Below are 26,426 nucleotides of genomic sequence, written 5' to 3'. Positions count from 1 at the left end.
TAGTTCTAGACCCAGGACAGACCCCTGTTGCACCCCACTAGATATGTCCTCCCATTTTGACAGCAAACCATTAATAACTACTCTCTGAGCATGAAGAACAGGAGTACTTGTGGTACCTTAGAGACTAACAAATTTATTTGAGCATAAGCTTTCATGGGCATGGTTAGTCAACCAGTTATGCACTCACTTTATAGTGATTTCTTCTGGACTACATTTCTGTAGTTTACTTACGAGAATACTGTGGGACAGCCTCAAAAGCTTTACTACAATCACATCTACAGCTTCCCTCCGATCCACTAGGCCAGTAACCCTGTCAAAGAAAAAAATTAGGTTAGTTTGGCATGAGCTGTTCTTGACAAATCCAAACTGGCTATTACTTATCACCCTATTACCCTCTTCATGCTTACAAATTGATTGTTTAATAACTTGTTCCAGTGTCTTTCCAGGTATCGACATTATGCTAACTGGTCTATAACCCCCTAGTCCTCTTTGTTCCCCTTTTTAAAGATAGGTAGGTACTATGTTTGCCCTTCTCCAGTTCTCTGGTACCTCACCCATTCTCCATGAGTTCTTGAAGATAATTGCTAATGATTCTGAGATTGCTTTTGCTAGTTCCCTAAGTAAATTGGGTGAATTTCATCATGCCCTGCCAACTTGAATATATCTAATTTGTCTAATTATTCTTTAATCTGTTCTTTCCCTGTTCTGGCTCATGCTCCAGATTGTAATTAATGTTAATTGTATTAAGCATCTGATCACAATTAACTTTTTTAAGAGAGGACTGAAGCAGAATAGGTATTAAACTAACCATTGGACCACTGCATGAACTAAAGTGCATTCCCTGGGTTAGTTCTACAATTGTTAGAAGTCCACTAGAAGGAGCTGCCCTCTCTTTCTAAACAGTTGTGGGAATATACTTCTCTAAAGATATCAGACCAGATCCTCAGCTAGTTTATTTCTGTGTAGTTTCATTGATTTCAATGGAGCTGTGTTAGTTTATTCCAGCTAAGGTTCCAGCCGAGCATTGTACAGGATTCACACTCCTGGATCTTACGATTTACCGTGAGACTGGTTGAACTCTCCTCTTGCTTATGGTTTTTAAACCTTTCAGATCAGTGGTAGCAGGGCAGAACATAAACTAAGCCTTTTATGGCTATTATATGCCACCTTTTGTTGAGTACAATTACGATCTACTTAGTAGATTATAAGCTTTGTAATGATACCTTATAAGAGACCTTTTGCATAAAGCATATTCCAGTAACATTATATTCACACTCATTAGCATATTTCCATAAAACATATGGAGTGCAACATCACAGTGGTGGTGTCTGTTTCCTGTGTCTGACTTTTCCACCAACTACTGTATGCTGTTTTGTGTTGATTATGGTGAGTATATGGTTAGAGATTAAACTTTTACTTCTTTAGTAAAAAGTAAAATGTGCTTTACTTGAAAAATTGTTTTCTATAGAGATTCTAGAATGTTGAATTCTTAATATTTATGTGTATTTTTTTATTTGATTCTTAGGACAATTCTAATTTATACATGATTATGGAATATGTCCCTGGTGGTGAAATGTTCTCACATCTAAGAAGAATTGGAAGATTCAGGTAAGATACTTAATTAGATTATTCCTTCAGAAATAAAAACCTTAAGTTTCTAGTTTGTGTATATTTTTTTCTTAAAACTGTAATCATTAAAGAAAAGAGTTTTAATTACATAATATGGGTACATGCCTTTTAATTTTTCCCCTTGTCAGTGAGCTGAAATCATGCAGTGGAAGTCTCCTAATTACATTTATTAGTTTGCAATTAGTTAATATAGGCTTTCATAATCTGTACAAGAAAGAATCCTGGGATGAGTGTATAGATTGTCATTGGCAATGTTTTTGGTTTCTAAAAGTCAATCCAAAAGACCAAGTGAAATGAAAACATCATCTTGCAACAAAGCAGAAATTAAATAAACAGAAAGATTTATCCTATGGAGCATGTTACCCCTTGTCTTGCATGTGCAATTTTAAATGTTATAAATCGTGAAGGATTGAGATTACGGGTATTTGGATACTAAAATCTTGTTGGTTCCCTTTGTTCTTTTTCTATCACATAAATAACTAGGAAACAATTGCTTGATATTTAAATTGTCTACAGCTTTAAGAATGTGACGTTTTATATTGTAACTACGTAAGGCTATTGTTAAAGGCATAATAATGTTTTAATTCATTGCAGTGAACCACATGCACGGTTTTATGCAGCTCAGATAGTGCTAACATTTGAGTACCTCCATTCACTAGACCTCATCTACCGAGATCTGAAGCCTGAAAATCTTTTAATTGACCAGCAAGGATATATCCAGGTATGATGCAGGTGAACATTTATATATTTCAGAGTTTTGTATTATGCTGGCGGTTGGGTAGTTCCTAGCAAGTGCATCTATGAATTATGGGAAGTCACAAACCTTGTTGAAGCTGGTAGATGTGACAGTCATCTTCCATTCAGGCTAAATGAGGGAGTGATTAAATGCCCTTATGTTTAGTAATGGATGAAATAATAAGAAGCCACTGCCCAAATCTCTGACCATCATGGGAAGGCTGGAGTAGGAGCTGAGCTATGCAGTTTGAAAAGTTTTTCCTTGGATCTGAATGCAAGTGAAGGGGTGGGTATTGTTTGGTGGAGCTGTTTGTGACTGTGAGCCAGAAACACACAGGCCAACAGGAAAGCAAACAGAGAGCCAGGAGAGACAATAAGTGAAGCACTGGTGACTTGGCCTTGAGAGAGAACCAAAAGAGAGCTTTTGGGGCAAAGTTCTGATTGGGAAGAGGCTTGGAATTGTGAGCAAAGACATTGCCTCCTGTTGTTTGATTCTACTGTGTTTAAGGAAACAGAACTTTGTGTACATTATTTATAAATACACATGATGGCATCAGAGAAATAACTCACTATCATCAATTTCTCCTCCTAATGGAAACAACCTGCAAGACCCCAAATATTGGCTAACCGCTCAGGCTAAAAAGGGGTAAAAACGTAGGTTTATGCAAATGTAAATATTTGAATCTCACAGTACAACTGTTGAACTCAAATAGCAAGTTCTTGAAGTTTCAGGAAAACTCCCATAAAGCACCTTCCACATATGCCTCAAGAGTGTTAACTGTGCATTGCTTCAAACAACATAACTGCAAATAAAAATTCTCTCTTGATAAGTTTGATTGATTAACAGTGTGACTGAAATTATAAAACAGAAAACCTCAATAGTTTGTCCACTCAGCCTGAAAGCATAAATGGAAAAGAACAAAGATCAGTGTTTGTGATTTGGCTATTTCCAGTAAAGTCTTCGTAACAGCCATCTGTCTTTGCAAGAAAGAAGAATATGTATTTGTCTTATACTGAATAAGTGGTTTTTGGATCGCTGTAAATGATTTTTTGAGCAGTGGCAGTTCAGATTTTTTATTTTTTTTATTTTTTATTTTTTTTTTTTTGGTGGAGGAAGAAATGCTAACAAAGATATATGCCCTATTTATCTAGGTGAAAGTTCCAGTCTTCTTCCACATAAAGAAATACCGTAGTAGTGGAGCTATGGAAACGTTCCTCTTCCATTTTGCATCTCTTTGCATCTGAAGGAGTTTGTATTGAATAGTATATAATGTCTGAGAAAGTGTTTCAGAGAGATTATATCAGAAGTTACTATCATCTGAAAAGACCTCCTTTATGATAGCTTACTCTATTACATAAATGTTACACTGATGGTGCCAAAAGGGTACATATAATCCAGGGGTCGGCAACCTACGGCACGCGTGCCGATTTTGAGTGGCACACAACTCCCTGCCACGGTCCCGACCATCAGCCCCCCCGCACACCGCTCTCCCCTGCGGGGGCAGGAGGCAGAAGCTTGGTTCTGCCGCAGCCAAGCTTCCCCCCTCCCCCGCTTCTCCCCCCAGCATGGTGCTTTCCTGCCCCTCCTCCTCTCCGTCCCTGCGCCAATCAGCTGATGGCCCTAGCGAGGGGGAGGGGGAAGAGCGGCAGCGTGCACACAGCTCCGTAGAGGACGCAGAGAGAGGTAGGGACGGAGCCTGGGGGAAGGGGGTGGAACAGGGCATATCCCTTCCAGCCCCCTGCCATGAGCCGCTCAGGGCAGGGGGCTGGGAGCACCCCCACCAGCCAAGCACCCCAGCCTTCTGCCTTGCACCCCCCACCCCGCTGCCCTGAACCCCCTCACCCCAACACACCCCCATCCCTCTGCCCTGCACCCCCCCACACACTCAGCCTTCTGCCCTGCACCCCCCACCCCCCCACACACACCCCAGCCTTCTGCCCTGAACCCCCTCCCCCAGCCCTCTGCCCTAACCCCTGAAACACCCGCCCCCCACCCCCCAAGGTCTGGGGTCCCGGCCGCAGGCCCTGATCAGCCCTCTGCCAGCCTAGGTGAACAGAACCCCAGGCTGGCAGCAAGCTGAGCAGGCTGGTGGCGTAAGATCAGCATTTTAATTTAATTTTAAACATTTTGAAAACCTTGTTTATTTTACATACAATAGTTTAGTTATATAATATAGACTTATAGAAAGAGACCTTCTAAAAACGTTAAAATGTATTAACGGCACGCGAAACCTTAAATTAGAGTGAATAAATGAAGATTCGGCACACCACTTCTGAAAGGTTGCCGACCCCTGATATAATCCTTACGCAATTTTGCAGTAAAAATCTCCCAGATTTTCAAGGAGTTGCTGATCTCTTGACCAACTGTTTTTTTCTGATCACGTTGTCGAGTTATTTATGGCATCTACAGAAGTTGTGACCCATTATCAATAATCACATTTTTAGCTATATTTAATAAGACTGAAGTAACAGTAAGGACTAACATTTAATACAAGTATAATTCATCTGTAAGATAATAATCCATGGTTAGCTCTCATTGCTTTGCATTTTTTTAATACAGCGGCTTGTGCTAAGGGTGCCATATCTTTCTTTTTTTTTAGTTTTATCAATTTTTTCATAAGTTTTTTGTCTGAATTAAAGGATCAAAATAACTGGCTAAACAAGATGAAGTCTTGTTCAATATGGTGTAAGACATAAATGGTGAATTGCTTCTGTGGATGAAGATACTTTTCAAAACATCTCCAAAATTGAATTTTTTTTTAAACTACACTTAAAAATAATTACAAGTACTTTTCTTTGTGCTCCAGGTCACAGACTTCGGGTTTGCAAAAAGAGTAAAAGGAAGGACTTGGACGTTATGTGGAACTCCAGAATACTTGGCTCCTGAAATAATTCTCAGCAAGGTATTTCTATATATAATCTTAAGAACAAGCACTGTCTTGTTGTTCAGGCTTGACATTTGATCCAATTTAGAATTATTTATTTAATGATTGGCATCTAAGGCAGTTGCAGTAGCTAGGCACCTGTGAAAATCAGTCCCTGAATTGCCAGCCCTTCGTAAAGTACACAAAATGCAATCCTCTGTTAATTAGAGATTATTAAAAAATACTCCAAATTATCTCTTAGTACACACTCTTAATGCAACCTTTTAAAATTCTATTCTCACATTTGCAAGTAACTTTTTGCGAGCAGGAAGCAAATTATAATTAGGTGTCTTTTTTGCTAGCATTTTTATAAGAACATAAGAACGGCCGTACTGGGTCAGACCAAAGGTCCATCTAGCCCAGTATCCTGTCTACTGACAGTGGCCAATGCCAGGTGCCCCAGAGGGAGTGGACCAACAGGCAATGATCAAGTGATCTCTCTCCTGCCATCCATCTCCATCCTCTGATAAACAGAGGCTAGGGACACCATTCCTTACCCATCCTGGCTAATAGCCATTAATGGACTGAACCACCATGAATTTATCCAGTTCTCTTTTAAACGCTGTTATAGTCCTAGCCTTCACAACCTCCTCAGGTAAGGAGTTCCACAAGTTGACTGTGCGCTGCGTGAAGAAGAACTTCCTTGTATTTGTTTTAAACCTGCTGCCTATTAATTTCATTTGGTGACCCCTAGTTCTTGTTTTATGGGAATAAGAAAATAACTTTTCCTTATCCACTTTCTCCACATCATTCATGATTTTATATACTTCTATCATATCCCCCCTTAGTCTCCTCTTTTCCAAGCTGAAGAGTCCTAGCCTCTTTAATCTCTCCTCATATGGGACCCATTCCAAACCCCTAATCATTTTAGTTGCCCTTTTCTGAATCTTTTCTAGTGCCAGTATATCTTTTTTTAGATGAGAAGACCACATCTGTACGCAGTATTTGAGATGTGGGCGTACCATCGATGTATATAAGAGCAATAATATATTCTCAGTCTTATTCTCTATCCCCTTTTTAATGATCCCTAACATCCTGTTTGCTTTTTTGACCGCCTCTGCACACTGCGCGGACATCTTCAGAGAACTATCCACGATGACTCCAAGATCTTTTTCCTGACTTGTTGTAGCTAAATTAGCCCCCATTATATTGTATGTATAGTTGGGGTTATTTTTTCCAATGTGCATTACTTTACATTTATCCACATTAAATTTCATTTGCCATTTTGTTGCCCAAGCACTTAGTTTTGTGAGATCTTTTTGAAGTTCATCACAGTCTGCTTTGGTCTTAACTATCTTGAGCAGTTTAGTATCATCTGCAAACTTTGCCACCTCACTGTTTACCCCTTTCTCCAGATCATTTATAAATAAGTTGAATAGGATTGGTCCGAGGACTGACCCTTGGGGAACACCACTAGTTACCCCTCTCCATTCTGAGAATTTACCATTAATTCCTACCCTTTGTTCCCGGTCTTTTAACCAGTTCTCAATCCATGAAAGGACCTTCCCTTTTATCCCATGACAACTTACTTTACGTAAGAGCCTTTGGTGAGGGACCTTGTCAAAGGCTTTCTGGAAATCTAAGTACACTATGTCCACTGGATCCCCCTTGTCCGCATGTTTGTTGACCCCTTCAAAGAACTCTAATAGATTAGTAAGACACGATTTCCCTTTAGAGAAACCATGTTGACTATTGCTCAACAGTTTGTTTTTCTATGTGTCTGACAATTTTATTCTTAACTATTGTTTCGACTAATTTGCCCGGTACCGACGTTAGACTTACCGGTCTGTAATTGCCCGGATCACCTCTAGAGCCCTTTTTAAATATTGGCGTTACATTAGCTAACTTCCAGTCATTGGGTACAGAAGCCGATTTAAAGGACAGGTTACAAACCTTAGTTAATAGTTCCGCAACTTCACATTTGAGTTCTTTCAGAACTCTTTGGTGAATGCCATCTGGTCCCGGTGACTTGTTAATGTTAAGTTTATCAATTAATTCCAAAACCTCCTCTAGTGACACTTCAATCTGTGACAGTTCCTCAGATTTGTCACCTACAAAAGCCGGCTCAGGTTTGGGAATCTCCCTAACATCCTCAGCCGTGAAGACTGAAGCAAAGAACCCATTTAGTTTCTCCCACAATGACTTTATCGTCTTTAAGCACTCCTTTTGTATCTCGATCATCAAGGGGCCCCACTGGTTGTTTAGCAGGGTTCCTGCTTCTGATATACTTAAAAAACATTTTGTTATTACCTTTGGAGTTTTTGGCTAGCCGTTCTTCAAACTCCTCTTTGGCTTTTCTTATTACATTCTTGCACTTAATTTGGCAGCGTTTATGCTCCTTTCTATTTGCCTCACTAGGATTTGACTTCCACTTTTTAAAGGAAGTCTTTTTATCTCTCACTGCTTCTTTTACATGGTTGTTAAGCCATGGTGGCTCTTTTTTAGTTCTTTTACTGTGTTTCATAAGCATATGCCAGTTTTGCCTGCTCTGGTATATTTTCATGTTTTAATGAACTAGTTAAAAAATTCCAGAAGGTAACCAGACCTGCATACTGGATAAACCAATAGGCCTTTGGGAATCACCCCACTGAGGGAGTGTTTCAACCTGTAAGCATTATGCATTAAATCATCTTTTTTTTTCTTGTCTTTTTGAATATAAATAAAAAAAATCAAATGTGCCACTACTCTTTAAGCATAACTGGCTTATCTCACATCATCTCTTTCTTCAAATAATATAACAAGTATCTGAATGGAGAAGGAATTATAAATTATAAATACTTGGCTTTTATGTAAAACTTTTCATCCATATATCTCAAAGTGCTTAACAAAGGAAAGCAGTATCATTATCCCTGTTTTACCGATGCCCCCTTATTGCACAATATCTTATCTATTGTCTGTAAAAGTGAATTGAAAATACTTGTAACCTTCCAAGGCCTTAGTGCAGGGTGATGGTTCTCTTGAAACTTTTGGTGGTGATAATAGTTCTTAGCCCTTGTATCTTAATGCACTTAACATGCAAAGCAGCACAGGAAGCTGTGTTCCTTCCCCTCTCACTTCAGCATATTGATATTAATTTTTTCAGGGAAGACACTGAAGCTTGAGCTCAGGTCCTGGTAAGATTTTGGAAAAAGAACATATTTTTAAGTGTACTGTTTGCAAATGTATTAGTAATTGAAGTAATAGTAGTCTCTATTTTCAGAGTAAACAGCTTTTTAAAAAAAAAAGCTTTTCAGATAAATTTTAAGTACAGGTCAGTTAATAGATGAATCAATAATAGCTAAATAACTAAATAGTTTAAAACTGGTTTCTATTCAAAGCTTTGAGAGGTTCCATTTTAACTTAACTAATAAGTTTTAAGATACTAAAATAATATGAAGAATGAAACCGAGTATGTACATTGCTAGAGGCATGATTTTACTTAATGAAATATCTTTAATTCGCTCTGAAACTAAGTTTCATGTGATGAGACTGCATTCAAATAAAGACCTGGGCCCCAATATTTCTTCTCGGTGGGTGGGTGGCTATGTGGGTGCTATTTGTGCTTTCTTCTGGGTGGGTGGGTTGCTGCACCTGTGCAGAGTCCCACTGGTTTCACTGGGGCTCTGCCCAAGCACAGCAATCTGTGCAAGAAGTTTCAAGAACTGAGCCGTGAATAAATCTCATAGTGCATCATCCATGTGTGTTTTAAGTCGTCTTCAAACTGGACGTCATGAGGCAATTAATTCTGAACTATTCTGTGTTTTAATGTTTTATACTAATACTATATATTTTGTATTTATAAGTGTATAGGAACTCTGAAATTTTATTAGCTATGGTAAAACAGTAATATTTCCCCTTTATCTCGCAGGGCTACAACAAAGCAGTGGACTGGTGGGCATTAGGAGTGTTAATCTATGAAATGGCCGCTGGATATCCTCCATTCTTTGCAGATCAACCAATTCAAATTTATGAAAAGATAGTTTCTGGAAAGGTATGCAAAAGGGGTCTATTTTAAAAAACTCTTTGTTTTGTACCATTGTCTTTGCAGAGCTTTTCCTGTAACCTGATTGTCTACTGAGTAGATCCACAATTCACTGATTTATTAGAGGTTGATCCATTTAGATAGAGAATTAGAAAAGTCCGTAACAGGTACTTTTGAATCCATGGACATCCTTACTGCAATAATAATTTTTAAAAAGTGCATACATTTTTTAAGTCTCTGAAATATTGCTGTGTTTAAAGTTTAAAAACTCTTGCATTCCCACGCCCCAAATTTTATATTTTCGTGTTTAAAAGAAAATGGCTAAATAATCCAGTAGGTATATGTCACAAATCCACAGGATTGGTGCTACACCCCGAGCTTTGAACAGTCTCTAGGAGGCACCTCTTCAGTGTGCCAAACCTTCAAAGGGTCTCTCTCTTCCTGCACAGACTAGGCCACGTGGCCTCACTGCCTTCTTTAGACCGAACATCTGGGGCTCCAACACTCCTCTTTCACACCATGAAGTCTGCTGAGCGAAATCCAACTGAGATAGACTCCTGGTAGAGACTTGTGTAATCTTCAGGGACTAATGAACCTCACCAAGCATTTGCAGTGACACTCACAGTGTTGTCAAAATAATGGGGTTTATTAGTCAACACAGCAATGGGAATCCTTAGGTTAGCACAGAGAAAGGAAGGTTAAAGCATAGCCCATTCCGGTTAGCCCTACCAAATTCATGGTCAATTTCACAGTCATAGGATTTTAAAAATAGTAAATTTCATTATTTCAGCTATTTAAATCTGAAATTTCACGGTGTTATAATTGTAGGGATCCAGACAGAAAAAAGAGTTGGGGGAGGGGTTGCAAGGTTATTGTGTGTGTGGTGGGGGGGGTTATTGCTACCATTATTTCTGGGCAGCTGGAGGTGGTGGCTGTTGGCTGGGTGCCCAGCTCTGAAGGCAGAGCTGCCACCAGCAGCAGCACCGTAGAAGTAAGGGTGGCATGGTATGGTATTGCCACCCTTACTTCTGTGCTGCTGCTGGTGGGGAGCTGCCTTCAGAGCTTGGTGCCTGGCCAACAGCCACTGCTCTCTGGTCGCCCAGCTCTGAAGGCAGTGCAGAAGTAAGGGTGGCAATACCATGAACCCCCTAACCTTACCAACCCCCCCTCCCCAACTCCCTTTTGGTTCAGGACCCAATTTGAGAAATGCTGGTCTCCCCTGTGAAATCTGTGTAGTACAGGGTAAAAGCACACAAAAGACATTGACATGATGAACAGCCATATCACTTCATTCAGTGATCTCATCAGATCTCCTAACTTAAACAGGTTTAACTGGTTCACAACTTGTACAAAAGATCTTGGGGAAAACCCAGGTGGTGCTGGTGATTCAAATACTGGCATTCCTCCTTCTAAGTCAGTATTGAACTAATGTTGTAGCATGGTGTTTCAGAATATTGCTTCTGAGGAGTCTATCTTTTGGATGAAATATAAAATTGGGGACACTTTTGTGATTACTAAATTTCCTGTGGCTCTTCCTGTAAAAATAGGTTATTAATTTCCTTCGTTACATTTTGCCTAAAGTATTGACTTTTAGAATGACCACTCTCTTTACTGAAAGATTCTTTAAACTACCTATTCATTAAAGATTTATGTTCATATTGGAAAAAGAAGGTTCATTTTTGCAGTCATTATTGTACCTAAATTTTCTCTAGTTTTATCATTCGATATTTTTACTGACTCTGGGAAGGAAGGATGGTCTAGTGGATTGGGCACTGGATTTTGAACTCAAGAGAATTGGATTCAGTTCTCAGTTCAACCACAGATTTCCTATGTGACCTTGGGCAAGTCATTTTACCTACCCTCTGCCTTAGTTCCCCATCAGTAAAATGGCATTAATGTTTTCCTGCCTTTCAGAGTGTTTTGAGGATAATATTCATTAGTAATTGTAAGGCACTCAGATACTACACTAATGAGAGCCATACACATGCCTAGACAGATAAATCGGAGGAGCATACTTAGCTATCAGAGCTGATGATTTTGCCACATCTCTTCACAGATTAAATAATTCTGCGCACTGCATTTAACTCTTAAATTAATTATTTAATGACATTTCATAGCTACAGAATACCACTGACCAACTGGGCGTAGTGAGTGCCAAATTCTGGAAGCGTGGACGTGGCAAGAGACTTTTTTTTCAATTTCAGATCCTGCATTAGATTTTTCTGATGGTTCTTCTTGGATCATTTAAGGCCCTGTTAAACTATGCAGTGAAACCTTATCAACTGGATCTTTTTTAAACACTATTGAAGCACAGTTCATGCTAACCTGGTTTACCTTGCCAGTGCAGAGTGGATATGACTATTTTGTGTTTGAGATAGTCTGTTAAATAGTCACAAATTTACTTTGACAAGGCAAACAAACTTTCATGTGTTTGAACAATGCTCAGAATTGTTCAGCTAAGAGCTTGATTGGCAGTGTATGGGTATCTATAGAGAGATTATAGTATAAATACATTTCTAGATTGAATTCTCACATATGACTGCTGAGTGTGCAATTAGCAACTAATTAGAAATCCTAATCCTCCTAATCCAATACATGAGTTCAGTGGCTATGGGATGCCCTTATAATGGTAATTTACTAAAGACAAAACACCAGGGTCAAACAGTGTTGGGATTCCCTCTGAGACTTTTTCCACTCAGCTTATCCAGAGCACCTTGTCCAGTTCTCAGAGAACACTTCATGGAATCTAAAAAACTCAGTTCAACTCCAGATTTCATCACTCGGGAATCTTTATTTGGCATTCAGCAAAGCTATGCTGAGTTGATCCTACTCAAGCTATAGGGTGTACCACACATCCAAAGTTACACAAAAAACATCTTTCTTTATACATTATACTGCATTTGCTATACATTGCATCACACGTTATTGGATTGGTTACTTTGCAAGAACCAATCCCTGTGAAGCATGCCCTGTCCATGCATTGTCCACACTCAACCTACTCTTTACCTCATCTCTACATTCCTAACTTATTTTGTCCATTGTTACCTTGTTCATAGTAAATGGTTCCCAGGGTATTCTCCCTCTTATCTTAGTTGGCTCAGACATTCTATCTTTTAAGCCTACTGTCCTATTTACTTACCTTATTTAGCACAAATGTTCTGTTTTCAGCATAATTATCTGTTTACCTCCCTAATTCTATCCACCAAGAAATGAGCCCTCCCTTCAGGTGTTGATTACTCTTGTCAGTCCAGGCCTCAGCTACAAACTATCATATGCATTCAGCTTACCCTTTCTCAGTTCTGTAAGGAAAAATAAATCCTGTAAGATTTAAACCAGTTAAAGATAAGCCTTTTATTGTACTAAGGAGTTATAGCTCCAACTGTGGCAGTGTGAGTTTTAGTAGTTTCATCATCTCGTGTATTTATTTTTTTTGGTAGGAATTTTTAATAAGTATTTATATTTCCCTGTCAGTTTTCACAGATCTTATATATTCAGTCTTCTTTTCTATAATTATGATTTTCCAATCAGAATTAAAATTGCTGTCCTCATTCTTCAAAAAGATTTATTTGATTTCACCAGCGTAAGTGGGTACATACAAACCACCATTTGTGTGAATAAGTCAGGCGAGTATCCCCTCTCTACTGGAAAAATCAGTTATATTCTCAAAAATGGGGAGGGAAAATCTGATGCTAGCTTAAAATTTGGTTTTAAAAATTATTTGATGAAAGAGGACCCAGGAGTGTTGGAGAGACATCAGTTAGTAAAAACTAAATTAGCTTCTTAGTTCTTACAAAACCACTACTGTATGCTAAAAATTCAAAATAAAGAAATAAATAATCCAGAGACAGACAAGACCTAGAAAATTTCAGCCCAAGAAGTGAAAATTTGACAAAGTTATATGCCATTGGAAAAGGCCCTTTGAAATCAAAATGCATAAGCAACCTTAACTCCATCTGTCTCTAAGTGCTCCAACTGATATGTATAATTAGAAGTGTAGAATGACTCCACAGTTTTAATTTACATGAGCATTGTTCTCTTTACTTCACAAAGGGGGAGAAAAAACAAATGTAATCTATATTGTGGTGTTAATTTATGGGTGTGTTTTTTAGGTACGGTTCCCATCACACTTCAGTTCAGACCTGAAGGACCTACTAAGAAATTTACTCCAGGTAGACTTGACCAAACGATATGGAAATCTAAAGAATGGTGTAAATGACATAAAGAACCACAAGTGGTTTGCTACAACAGATTGGATTGCCATTTATCAGAGAAAGGTAAGGCACTTTCTCATCTAAATAATTAAAGTTATATGTATTTCTGATTTCATTAAGTAAAGTCAAAGTTGGGTATTGTAAATTGTATTATGAATGGAAAAGTTAGCAAACTTGACCCAGCAAATTCAGATGTTCTGAGAAAAGCATGATATTCCTTAGAATCCTGAGGAATGCATTAAATTACAATGGACCAGTATACTTATCCTGGGCACCTCATGCACTTCCCTGCTCCCCTAATGCATGGTTCATACTCTACTCTAATTTCTTTCTTGCCCATCTTCAAAATGAGCTATTTCTTGCACCTCTAACTTCTACTTAATCCTTAACATATAATGGCTACTGAAATTGTCCCTCCCACTAAGAAACCTTTATGTTCTTTGCCTACTTCTTCTCAGAAACCAGCCTGTTCTTCAGCATGGAGATGCTCTGGTCTTAATCGAGGGATTTGTCTCCAGCCTCTGCTATTACGCACCCAGCCTCTGCTGTCACACACCTTTCCTCTGCTGTCTTCTTCTGAGGCAGAAGAGGATCTCGTTAATCTTGAATACATAGAAGATTTCTTATAAATTCTCCAATTGTTTTTCTAGCACTAGTGCAGTTCCATCAGTGGTAGCAATGTTGGGAGCCCTTCTAGTGGTTGGATGCAGGGCCGGATTTACACTTTACACGCCCCTAGGCACAGCATGTTCAGTGTCCCTGTCCCCTGCCCCGTCTCCCCCCCCCCCCCCTTCCCTCCCCCCGCCCACAGCATGTTTTCTTTAAAAAATGAAACTTTTAACCCACTTTTCACTTTTAGGTGCCCCTAGAACCCTGATGCCCCTAGGCACGTGCCTACTGTGCCTAACTGGAAATCTGGCCCTGGTTGGAGGTCAGCATTTTTACCACAGTGTTTTCTAGACCAGCTCAGTTTCTGAGCGGGTCAGAAAATGCTGGCAGCAAGCCTATGCTAGGGCTCCCACTATTGCTCCCAGTGTTGGAGTTGTACCAGAATGAGACCTTAAGAAAATTCTCATCAACGATACAACTGCTGAGAAGGCTGGTGGAAGGGGAAGATTTGGTTCCTGACAGAGTGAGTGAAGCAGGGTGGGACTTACTGCAGGCCCTGCCTCCCAGCAGCTCCCAGAGTCTGCTCCCCTCTGGCATAGTGCTACTTTTGTAGCATCACTAAGCACCTGGAAATTAGCCAGTTCCCAGATGACATACACGTAGGAAATGAACAGTTTCTTAGGTTAAACCAGTATTTTTCTGTCTTTTAAATAGGAAGTAGTAAAATTTTAAAATCTCATTGGTTTTGTTCTGAAAATTTTGAGAGCAGAAATAATTTATTTTGAGACATTTGTCATAAATGAGTCTTTAGAGTCAAGTGACATACTTCAGTGAATATTAGTGTCTTATTCAAATGCTAACAGAGGTGTGAAAGTGCTGCTATAATAATAATTTTAAAAATTCTTTTAAAGGCCAAACCTAAAATCTAACAATAGTTTATAAAAAGAAACTGGTTGTTTGGTTGCACAAATTGACAGAACAGTAGTTGTTGTAATCACTAATGTATTAATTACTATAAGACAGGGTACTATTAACACATCTTGCATTCTTTGTGTTAAGTGGAGACATTTTAAGAAAAGATTTAACATTACAAAATTGTAATTCTCTCTTCTCTGTGTTTTTAAATGCCCATTTAGAACACAATTTATATGCAGTGGGGATTCCTCTGTGATTTTTTCCTATAATAATAAATTAAATATTTTAATATTTTGTTACCTATGCTTAACCTCACTATCCTATTGTTGTCGAAAACTTTTTTTTATCAGAAGCAAGAAATATCACTACTTTATATTACCATTTGTAAAGGATTTGGAATACTAATGAAGAATGGTTTTGCAATTAATTATTATGGGAAATAAATATTATTAGAAGGCTAAAACAATAATAGTAGAGTACAATATTAATATTTCAGGGTGTATTGAAATCTAGAGATCAACTATTATGTTTGACGCCATCTTTTCACAGTCACTTGTTTTCACCAGTGCTTTCTTATAGTAAAGTCACTTGCCTAAACTGGACCTACTCTGCATAATGAAAAGATAGTTCCTTAGCAACTAAAATGGTATGAATAGTACTGTTGTGTTACACTTGTGCATAATACAGTCAGTTATTTAATATTTCAGATAAGATCAGAGCCTCTTGTTATTGTTATGCATGCATAGGTATTTATTAAAACAGTGCCTGGTAATACGGCTTTAATTAAGGCTGAGCAGTATTTCCATTGCATATCCCTGTTCTCTTGTGAGCTCACCTTCAGAGATTTCCTTTGGTAGGGATCTGAGAATAATATTGTGAAAAATAACCCTGTATTGCAAGGGCAAGTAAACATCTCAGGCTTTTCATTTGAGCTAACAGGGGTTCCCAGGACAAATTTTTTGGGGGCAATCAGAGTGCGGCCACCAACTCTTGCTGGTGGCCACTCTCACACTTTTTCCTAAAATACTTAATTAGCTTTAAGAAAAACAATTAAATATGCACACATACACATCCAAATCATTGTAATTTATTGCTAGCTAGTAAGTCCGTTGTAGAAAAGTGATATTAACATACAAATATCACTTTTCACAGCAGACTTACTCAGCCCTGCCAAGCCTGGGGACAAATTAAGCCCTGGATGAGGGGCTAGGGGAAGCAGGGGGGGCTAGAGCCTGAAGCCCCGCTGCCGGAGGCTAGGGCCTGCCACTGTGCAGCTGGAGCCTGGGACTGGAGCCCAAAGCCTGAGCCCCACCGCCCTTGGGAAGGTGGGGAACTCACTGGCTGCCTGCTCCTCCAGCATTGTGCCCCAGGTGTCTCCATAGGGGGGCAGGGCCCAACCCCTGCTGGCAGCCCCGCAACCAACACCAAGGTGGTGCATCCAAGAGCAACAGGGAGAGGGAGGGGCTGTTACTCCCCACACACAAACAGAGCCCAAGGGGCTGTGGCTGCAGAAAAGCCCCTGGTTTTGATAAACGCTGCTTAAAATCCCAATTTTAGTCTGTTTGGTTTTTTTATTAGGGAATAATTTGGGAACAACTGGAAGGAGAATGAGGGTAATGGCAATAGGAACATATGGTTACATAGGTTAGGTATATATTCAGGCTGTTGAGCACCCACTTTTTCCTTCCTGCCTTGAGGGCAGGGATGTATGTTTGTATAAAGCCATGTGCAATGCGGCCCTGTTCCTATTTGTGGTTTCTAGCTTCACAAATCTTAGGCCTGGTCTACACTAACACCCCAATTCGATCTAAGGTACGCAACTTCAGCTACGTGAATAACGTAGCTGAAGTCGACATACCTTAGTTCGAATTTACCGCGGTTCAGACGCGGTCCACACGCGGCAGGCAGGCTCCTCCGTCGACTCCGCGGTACTCCTCTCGCTGAGCTGGAGTACCGCAGTCGACGGCGAGCACTTTCGGGATCGATTTATCGCGTCCAGACCAGACGCGTTAAATCGAACCCGGAAGTTCGATTGCCAGCCGTTGAACTACCGCGGTAGTGTAGACCTGGCCTTAGTGAGTATTACTGTGGTCCAGACATGCATATGTTTACATCAAAGGTGGCAGTACAGGAAAGGAAGCAGGTTCTGCAGAGCTGCTACTTCCCTCCATCCCAGTGCAGCTGTGGGGCAGGAAGTTAGAGCCTTCCTATGCTGCACTGGGTATAAACACTAGATAGTTTCCTCCCTCCCCAGCATAGCAGGGAGTCACTGTCTCCCTCCCAGGATATTCCAAGTCAGTGCAGTAACATGCCACCCCTTGCACTATGCAGATCATAATGTCATGATCTAACACTAAATAATAATAGCTGATGTTTTCAGCTCGCAATCTCTTTAAATATTTGGCAGTCTGTCAGATTCACTGACACAAATTCCAGCAGGCAGATTTGTTGTGATCCTCAGAGACCCCTATGATTTGGGGTCTAAAATAAGATTAACCATTGCAAGGTTTAAAGGCAACAAAAAATGGCAAAAACACTATTTGGCTACGAGTATGTTGCACAGGCACATTCTGGCTCTGACATAAAATGTTCGGAGGAAACATCACCATACAAAATCATTAAAAAAACAGTATAAAAATTTACAAAAATGTTACTCTTCTCCATTAAATATAAGGATTTCACTATAGGAAAACATTGATACCAGAACTGTATAGGTATCTTTTGAGTTGTATGATCTCACAAACCACTTCAGCTTTACTTTCTTGGTGGTTGTGAGATATCAGAATCCCTTGATGTCAACAAAGAATCCACCATAGTGGTCACCTATGCAATATTCCCTTTGTATAAAGCTGCGTGATTTATTTTTGTCCTGCATACCTTCCCTCCATTCTGAAAGCCCTCACATTGCAGTGACAGTCCTTTGTGCCAAAGAAGATGGTTTCAACTCCCTTTGGAACTTGTCCACTTTGTTTCTAACATGGCCATATGAGGATATCACATAATATACAAGTCTGCTGCTCTTGCCACTCCACAGGGAACAAACATAGGCCTTGATGTTCAGGACCGATTTACTTGATTCCCACATGGCAGCATGTTGTGCTTTTGCTAGGCCTCTGTGGTGCACTGTAATCATAGAAATGTTGAGCTGGAAGGGACCTCAGAAGGTCAGCTAGCATTCACTGTGAGGCAGAATTAAGTATACCTAAACTATCCTGACAGCTGTTTGTCTAACCTGTTCTTAAAAAAATAAAATGATGGTGATTCCTCAACCCCTCCCCCCAAGCAATTTATTCCAGTGCTTACCTACCCTGACAGGAAGTTTTTCCTAGTATCCAACCTAAACCATCTCTGCTGCAATTTAAGTCCATTGCTTCTTGTTCTATCTTCAGAGATTAAAGAGAACAATTTTTCTACCTCCTCATTGTAACAGCCTTTTATGTACTTGAAAAGTGTTATCATGTTCCCCTCTCAGTCTTATCTTCTCCAGACTAAACAAACACAATTTGTTTTCAATCTTCCCTCATAGGTCTTTTTTTTTCTTTTTTCCCTTTTTTTTTTTTTTTAGCTTTGTTGCTCTTGTCTGGACTTTCTCCAATTTGTCCACATCTTTCCTGCAGTGTGGCGCCCAGAACTCGACCCAGTACTCCAATCAGCACAGAGTAGAGCGGAAAAATTACTTCTCATGTCTCTCTTACACCACTCCTGCTAATACATCCCGGAATGATGTTCGCTTTTTTATTATTATTATTATTATTTTTTTTGGCAACAGTGTTACACTGTTGACTCATATTTAGCTTGTGATCCATTATGACTCCCGGATGCCTTTCTGCAGTACTCCTGCCTAGGCAGTCATTTCCAATTTTGTATGGGTGCAACTGATTGTTCCTTCCTAAGTGTAGTACTTTGCATTTATCCTTATTGAAGTTCATTCTGTTCACTTCAGACCATTTCTCCAGGTTGTCCAGACATTAATTTTAATCCTATCCTCGAAAGCACTTGCAATCCCTCCCAGCTTGGTGTTGTCCGCAAACTTTATAAGTGTACACTCTATACCATTATCTAAATCATTGATGAAAATATTGAACAGAACTGGACCCAGAACTGATCCCTGCAGGACCCCACTCGATATGCCCTTCCATCTTGACTGTGAACCACTGATAACTACTCTCTGGGAACAGTTTTCCAACCAGTTATGCACCCGCTTTATAGTGGCTCCATCTAGGTTGTATTTCCCTAGTTCGTTTAGGTGAAGGTCTTGTGAGACAGTATCAAAAGCCATACTAAAGTCAAGATATACCACATCTACTGCTTGCCCCGCCCCATCCACAAGGCTTGTTACCCTGTCAAAGAAAGCTCTTGGGTTGGTTTGATACAGTTTGTTCTTGATAAATCCATGCTGACTTACTTATCACCTTATTATCTTCTAGGTGTTTGCAAACTGATTGCTTAATTATTTGCTCCATTTATCTTTCTGGGTACTGAAGTTAAGCTGACTGGTCTGTAATTCCCTGGGTTGTCCTTATTTCCCTTTTTATAGATTGGCATTATATTTGCCCTTTTCCAGTCCTTCAGAATCTCTCATGTCTTCCATGACTTTTCAAAGATAGTTGCTAATGGCTCAGATATCTCCTCTGTCTGCTCCTTGAGTATTCTAAGATGTATTTCATCAGGCCCTGGTAACCTGAAGACATCTAACTTGTCTAACTAATTTTTAACTTGTTCTTTCCTATTTTAGCCTCTGATCCTTCCTCATTTTCACTGGCTTTCATTAAGTTTGATGTCCAATTGCTACTACATTTTTTGGTGAAAACTGAAACAAAAAAGTCATTTGGCACTTCTGCCATTTCCACATTTTATGTTATTCCCTCCTCCCTCCCCTCCCCGCCCCCCAATTGAGTACCAGGCCTACCGTGTTCTTAGTCTTCCTCTGGCTTCTGATGTATTTGTAGAATGTTTTTTTGTTACCTTTTATGTCTCTAACTAATTTCATCTTATTTTGTGCCTTGGCCTTTCTAATTTTGTCCCTACATCCTTGTTTACTTGCTTATACTCATTCTTTGTAATTTGACCTAGTTTCCACTTTTTGTAGGACTCTTTTTGAGCGTCAGATCATTGAAGATCTCCTGGTTAAGACAGGATGGTGCCTTGCCATGCTTCCTATTTTTCCTATGTAGTGGGATAGTTTGCTCTTTTGCTCTTAATAATGACTCTTTGAAAAACTGCCTGCTCTCTTGAACTGCTTTTCCCCTTAGACTTGCTTCTCATGGGATCTTACCTACCAACTCCCTGAGTTTGCGAAGGTCTGCCTTCTTGAAATCCATTATCTTTATTGTGCTGTTTTCCCTCCTACCATTCCTTAGAATCATGAACTCAATCATTTCATGATCACTGACCCAAAGTGCCTTCCACTTTCAAATTCTCAACTAGTTCCTCCCTATTTGTCAAACTCAAATCTAGAACAGCCTCTCCCCTCGTAGCTTTCTCCACCTTCTGACATAAAAAAATTGTCTCAAATACATTCCAAGAATTTATTGGATAATCTGTGCCCTGCTGTGTTGTTTTTTCAACAGATGTTTGGTTTTGATCACTGTCCTCTTTATAACAACCTTTACCTATTTGAAGACTGTTATCATGCCCTCCCTCTCTCATGCCCTCCCTAGACTAGACATGCTCAGTTCTTTCAAACTTCCCTCATAAATCATATTTTCTAACCTCAAATATACCTCTTTCTAATATCCATCTTTAATGCTCTTCGTTCACAAGAGGCAGTAATATGTCTTTTGGAGCATCTGCAAAAAGGAGCTGATTAATGAACTTACCCAGATGAGGTGAATCTGCTCACTCATTTCAATTTTACTCTTAGAATTAACAGTAGGGAAAATTACAGAGGAGTCTCTGAGCTTATTTATATTGAATAGTGTGAATAATATCTTTGGAAGGAATAGAAACAACCTTGTGGTTTTTTTTGTTTGTTTGTTTTTGTTTTTTTTAACAGTGTAGTCTGACCTATCTAACTGTTAAACCCAACCAATTACTGTATATACTCGTTCATTAGCCCATTCGTTTATAAGCCAACCGCCCAAGATGGTTATGTAAAAATAGCAAAAACTGTATGACTCTTTCATAAGCCGACCCTATATTTCAGGGGTTGGCAAACTTTGGCTCCTGGCCTGCTAGGGTAAGCTGCTAGGGGGCCTGGACGTTTTGTTTACCTGGAGCATTCACAAGCACAGAGCCCCTCAGCTCCCAGTGTCCACGGTTCGCCGTTCCCAGCCACTGGGAACTGGCGTGCCACTTTCTGCAGCTCCCATTGGCTGGGAACGGCGAACTGCAGACACTGGGAGCTGAGGGGCTCTATGCCTGCAGACGCTCCAGGTAAACAAACAACAATGTATTAGATATTCAATTCAATGATTCCATAGAGTTTAAAATCATCAAATTTTGGTGTAGGCCCATTTATAAGCCGACCCCCGCTCTTTGATGCGTTACTTTTTTACCAGAAATATTCGGCTTATGAACAAGTATATACGGTACTTCATCTAATCACAGGAGTCAGCCTTTTGAGACATGCTAAAGCTAAACTGCTGTGAGTGTGTCATGGAGATGACATCATTGTTCTCCTCATAAAAATAACTACAGCTAAGGAGTTCCTTGGATTTTTTTAATCTTTCAGTACCCCTTCATATCATTGATTATGTCCCAATTCTAGGACTGGTTGGATGGGCTCTCGCTTCTCATTTAAACAGACTTTTTTCATCTTCGGGAGATCTCTGAATAATGTGGAACAATTGTCATGAGGGGTCCTGAAAGTTATATTTGAGCAACATGTATGTGAAGCTGCTGGGGGAGATGGTGAAAAGATGTGGATTTTGAGCTGGTATATATGCTGATGATTCACAATACACCCCTCCTCCCCCGCGGGGCCCCCCCCCCCCCCCCAACACACACCCTTCCATTATACTCAGTGCAAGCTCTCTTCTTTCCTAATGTCTGGCTGAGATAGAATGAGATGAATGAGAGCAAACTAGTTGATGTTCAATGCAGACAAGGTGCTAGTAAGTAAGAGAAGTGTCAGGGAGCTTCAGCTGAAGTGATGTGTGCTCCTGTTATAGGATATTGCCCAGTCTTTTGGATGGATTTTTTTTAATCTGGGAGGTTTGGATCCCAAATTGTCCTGGGACTCCTAGGTAGTGCTGCTAGCCAGGAGTCCTTTTTTCCATCTCTTCGACCATTGTGATAGATTCTCTTGCATGCAGCCCTCACTGCATAATCTCTACCTTTATCATCTCCAGGAAGCAGAATATTCTCAACAGGGAATTCATTTTCCCTTGTTGTCTGTTGGAATCTGAGTTTTTTGATCTTCCAAGTGCAGCATAATAAATAGCTGTATTTGCTTAGGCTTTTGTCTGAGATGGTGACTGAGAAGGGTGGTAATCTTTCTCTGGACGAAAGTAATTTTTGTTGGACGTCTGTCAATAAGTGATATGATGTTTTTAAATTTCTGTGCATACATCTAGACGCTTCTTGATATGTTCATTTTAGAAAGCCCTAAGTCAATGTGATAATGGATTATATTGGGTAAAGTTATTCTGATTAAGCTTTCTCACTTGCCAGTGATAAAGTGCTGGTGGAGGATCAAGGTTTTTTTTTATGCTTGTTACCATATCAGTAAATCTAAAAGGTAGATTTTTACTTGTCTGCTCTTTTAAACTGACATCTTACATGTTTTTTCTCTCAAATATAGGTAGAAGCTCCATTTATACCAAAGTGCAGAGGAGCTGGAGATACCAGCAACTTTGATGACTATGAAGAAGAAGATATTCGTGTGTCTCTAACAGAGAAATGTGCAAAAGAATTTGCTGATTTTTAGTCTGTGTAAGAAGACAAGATGACATCAGGACTTACATTGGGATCTTTGCACTCTATTAACTGATGAGGTGAAGCTGAGACAGTCATATGTCAAAACAGTTACCTAGTTACTTCATTCCACAAAGCTGACTGAGGTCTTTATTGCCATCTTCCATGTGTGCAGTTTGCACCAACCCTTATAACTAGGCACAATTAAACAAGCACTGTTTTGCTGTATCACAGAATACTAGACCACTTTCCTACTTATCTTTGGTTTCTGTCGTTTCATTTGATTCTGTGTAATGTTCAGTTCCCCCTTTTAAAATGAAGTAGTTTTTTACCCAAGAATGCTCCATTTTATTTTGAATAATGTATTTGTGTGAGTGAAATGGAAGGTGTTGCGGCTACTGTGATTTAGACTGAAGTGAAAGATAAGTGTTGCTTCTAGTCTGTGCCAGCCAATACTTCTTGTCTGTCTTGTATCTGAGACTACAGTTGATTCTATATATATATATTTTTGGTAGCTCAGACTAAATCTAGCCAACATTTTTAGCATTTTTGAAGGTAGTATTTATCGCCACATAAGTCTATGCTAAATTAACTTAAAAACATTACTTCTTGGAGCTTGACCAAAATTAGCATAAATTGGACAGCTTAAGTAGGGGACAGTAGCTAGACCCCGTGTCTTGGTTTTCTACATACCTGCAGTTCTCTTCACTGCCTCCTTCCTTTGTATTCCTCAGCTGGGCAGTAGGTAAATATGCCATAACCTGACTGTGCCATGGGAAGTACGCAATCTCATTGAGCAGGAACAGTTCCACCGGGTCCCAGACCATATTTAACCAAGTAAATTACCAGCATTTCAGTCGGTAGGTATTAAATGGGTTTTTAACACCATAAACCCTAAACTCTTAAAAGAAGTTTTGGTCAGTATTGTAACAGAATATGGCTAACTAAAAAAAAAAGTCAATGTTGTGTCTCCTAAAGTATTCCTAGTTTAATACCCTTTTTTTTAACTTAAGGCATTGGTTTAAAAAACAAAATCAAAAAGTGCTCTGCCATTAGCTTTGAGGAAACAAGTGGGTTTAGCAAATCCGAAGTAATATGGATGCATTGCTAGTTGAATATAGTTGTTTTGTTTTGTTAGCTGTTAAAATAAAAGAGGTTATTGCCAAGTTTTTATTCTGGTATACTATATTAGTAAACTGAGGATGGAGAACTGCTATGATCATTTGATTTTTAATTACAGTGCTTCATTCATGTGTAAAAGAGACATAGTTAAAAACCGCCACAGTTGTTTTCTTAGTTACGTGGTGTCTTCATTTCTAACCTACTTCCTTTCAATGAAACAGAATGTATGATCACACAGATGTAAGAATTTGGGCTTGTATACTCTCACCAACTGACTTAAGATACTGCTGCCATGTACTAGCTTTTGGCACTTTTACACATTTATTTCAGTGTTTATTAATAAGCAGTCGCTCAGCACATTATTTTTTGCTTTTAAACTTATCCATACTATTTTTATTTGTACACTTGATTCTGGATATCTCAGTGACCTGTCTTTAAAACAGCACATCTAAACAGTTTAAAATAAACTAGACTCCTATTTTATGATCAATTTACATGCATACAAGGATGACTCGTTTTTATTAAAACTGATCTATATTGATACATAGCTATTGTATTTGTTTGAATGTCAGTGCAGATGAACCATTGACATTACGTCCTTTTAATCTGTATGACACTCCTTTAAGAAAAGCCTTTGTAGACATTTTACAAACCAGTATGAGCTGTACCATCCAGCATTCTATATGTCTTTAGGTTGTCAAGCATTTTTGCACAACGTCATTAGGAGGTTGACACTGATTGCAGCCTTTGTCCACCCATATTTACATATGTACAAGAAAAGTATAAGATACTTTGCTGTAGCAAATTTTATGTAATAAAAATATATCATCACATTAATAAATTAAAGAAAAACTCTTTGTATAAAAAATGTTAAAATCTTTTGTATTTCATTTAGACTGAGGACATGCTGTTGTATGCTAGCTGTATGCGATAAATTCTACAGTAACTTTGTTGTCGTTTATGAACTTTAAAAGATTTTAATAAATGCTGGAGATCACAGTTTGATTGTTTATTTTTTTAATTTTCAGTCATTTATAACCTAATATGGTTCAGAGATTTTCTATTCTGTGAAATACAGTGATCATTCACCCTGGGTGTACAGTAAAACAAAGGAATCTAGGGCATTGATTCTAACATGTCTATTTGATATCCAGATTAAACTCTAGATGGGCGTAAATTGAAGCGGCCTCTTAATAATTCCATGATGATATGCTATTTCTGAATTGTATCAACAAGCGGTTAACTATGGGAAGTAAAATAAATTTCCAACATGGCATAATAAACATCAGTACGGAAATGAGACTTTATTTGGGGGTGTGAGGGAAGAGAAGGGGCATAGTTTCCATGGCATTAGTGAGTACATTTGACAATGTGAATATTATGCAATCCTCTCCTTTAAACACAACCATAAAAATATAACCACAAGACTATCATGATACTTGGGTTTAATTTCAAAAATCTCTTTTTACCATATGAAAAATTGTATATCTAAAAATAAAGGCTTGTTAATTTTACACAATTGCGGAGTTAAGTGTTGAACTATAAGGTAATTTTGAACTGTACTCTAGTTATATGCAATTTCATTTCCAACCTAAAGGATTGTATCTCATTAAGTAAATTGCTTTTTTATTCTCTTGTCAGTGGCATTAAACCCCTTATTTTTAAATAGTGTTGAAAATATTTTACTTTTTTTTGCAAATTATTAGATGTACTGCAATAGTGTGAAATATAGTAAACATTTATATACAAAAGTGCAAATTATCTATAACACTGCATGAAATATTGTGCTGTTTCTTTTTGAACCAGAATGTTGTATATTAATTAATTGTACCACATCACATACATGATTTCTTAAAATTGAATTTACTAATAGCAGGGAAAGACTCTGAGTAATGTACTGAACATACCAGGTTGGGCCTATTAAATTCCACACTAAAGTTGGGTGTTTTGAAGAGGATGGTACTGGTTGAAGGCACTGCCAGAAGACAATGAAGGTTGGATTTTTTAAAACAGAGAGAGACCAAGCTGGTCATTTAAATGCAAATCATTTTCCATATTTATCATCTCACATTTATTCCTTTTTTTTAATTTAAAATAATTCTCTTATGAAATAATCTCTGTGGATTCTTGTTGTACAGACTGTGTGCCTTATAAGCCATGAAACTGTTGATAAAAGTAAAAACTGTTATGGAAGCTGGCTATCATTTATCCACAGGGTATTCTACAATTCATGTTTTAAAAGGCACTGCTGTCTGTCTGCACCTCGGCTCCTTTTTTCACATTGTTGTGGTCACAGAACTTGAAAAAGCTTATTTTATGCTGCTATAGGCCTATTGACTTCGGTTTTGTATTTGTTAGTTTCCTAGTATAAACACCGTTTTACAGTTTAAAGATTTTTGTTTGTGCTTTTTTTAGACAAATTTGTTGCAGTCTTCTAGATCACATGTGTCTTATGCTTCTCCT

At 38.8% G+C, this 26,426-nt stretch overlaps 1 protein-coding gene across 3 annotated transcripts in view; it reads left to right on the top strand.

Moving 5' to 3' along the window:
* The window catches only part of LOC112107731 (cAMP-dependent protein kinase catalytic subunit beta), a 118,430-nt gene extending 93,462 nt beyond the window's left edge, over positions 1-24,968 (top strand). For all 3 annotated transcript variants that reach the window (XM_026655932.2, XM_026655931.2, XM_026655930.1), the window contains 6 exons: positions 1,526-1,608; positions 2,224-2,350; positions 5,172-5,267; positions 9,136-9,258; positions 13,359-13,523; positions 22,729-24,968. In XM_026655932.2, coding sequence (XP_026511717.1) covers positions 1,526-1,608; positions 2,224-2,350; positions 5,172-5,267; positions 9,136-9,258; positions 13,359-13,523; positions 22,729-22,854 — 720 coding nt within the window. In that variant the 3' untranslated portion in view covers positions 22,855-24,968. The remainder of the gene's footprint in view (positions 1-1,525; positions 1,609-2,223; positions 2,351-5,171; positions 5,268-9,135; positions 9,259-13,358; positions 13,524-22,728) is intronic.
* Positions 24,969-26,426: the final 1,458 nt, after the last annotated feature.

The sequence above is a fragment of the Terrapene carolina genome, unplaced genomic scaffold, assembly GCF_002925995.2.
Source record: "Terrapene carolina triunguis isolate 2854851 unplaced genomic scaffold, T_m_triunguis-2.0 Scaffold211, whole genome shotgun sequence".
NCBI classification, from domain to species: Eukaryota; Metazoa; Chordata; order Testudines; family Emydidae; genus Terrapene; species Terrapene triunguis.
This window is presented reverse-complemented; position numbering and strand designations above follow the sequence as displayed.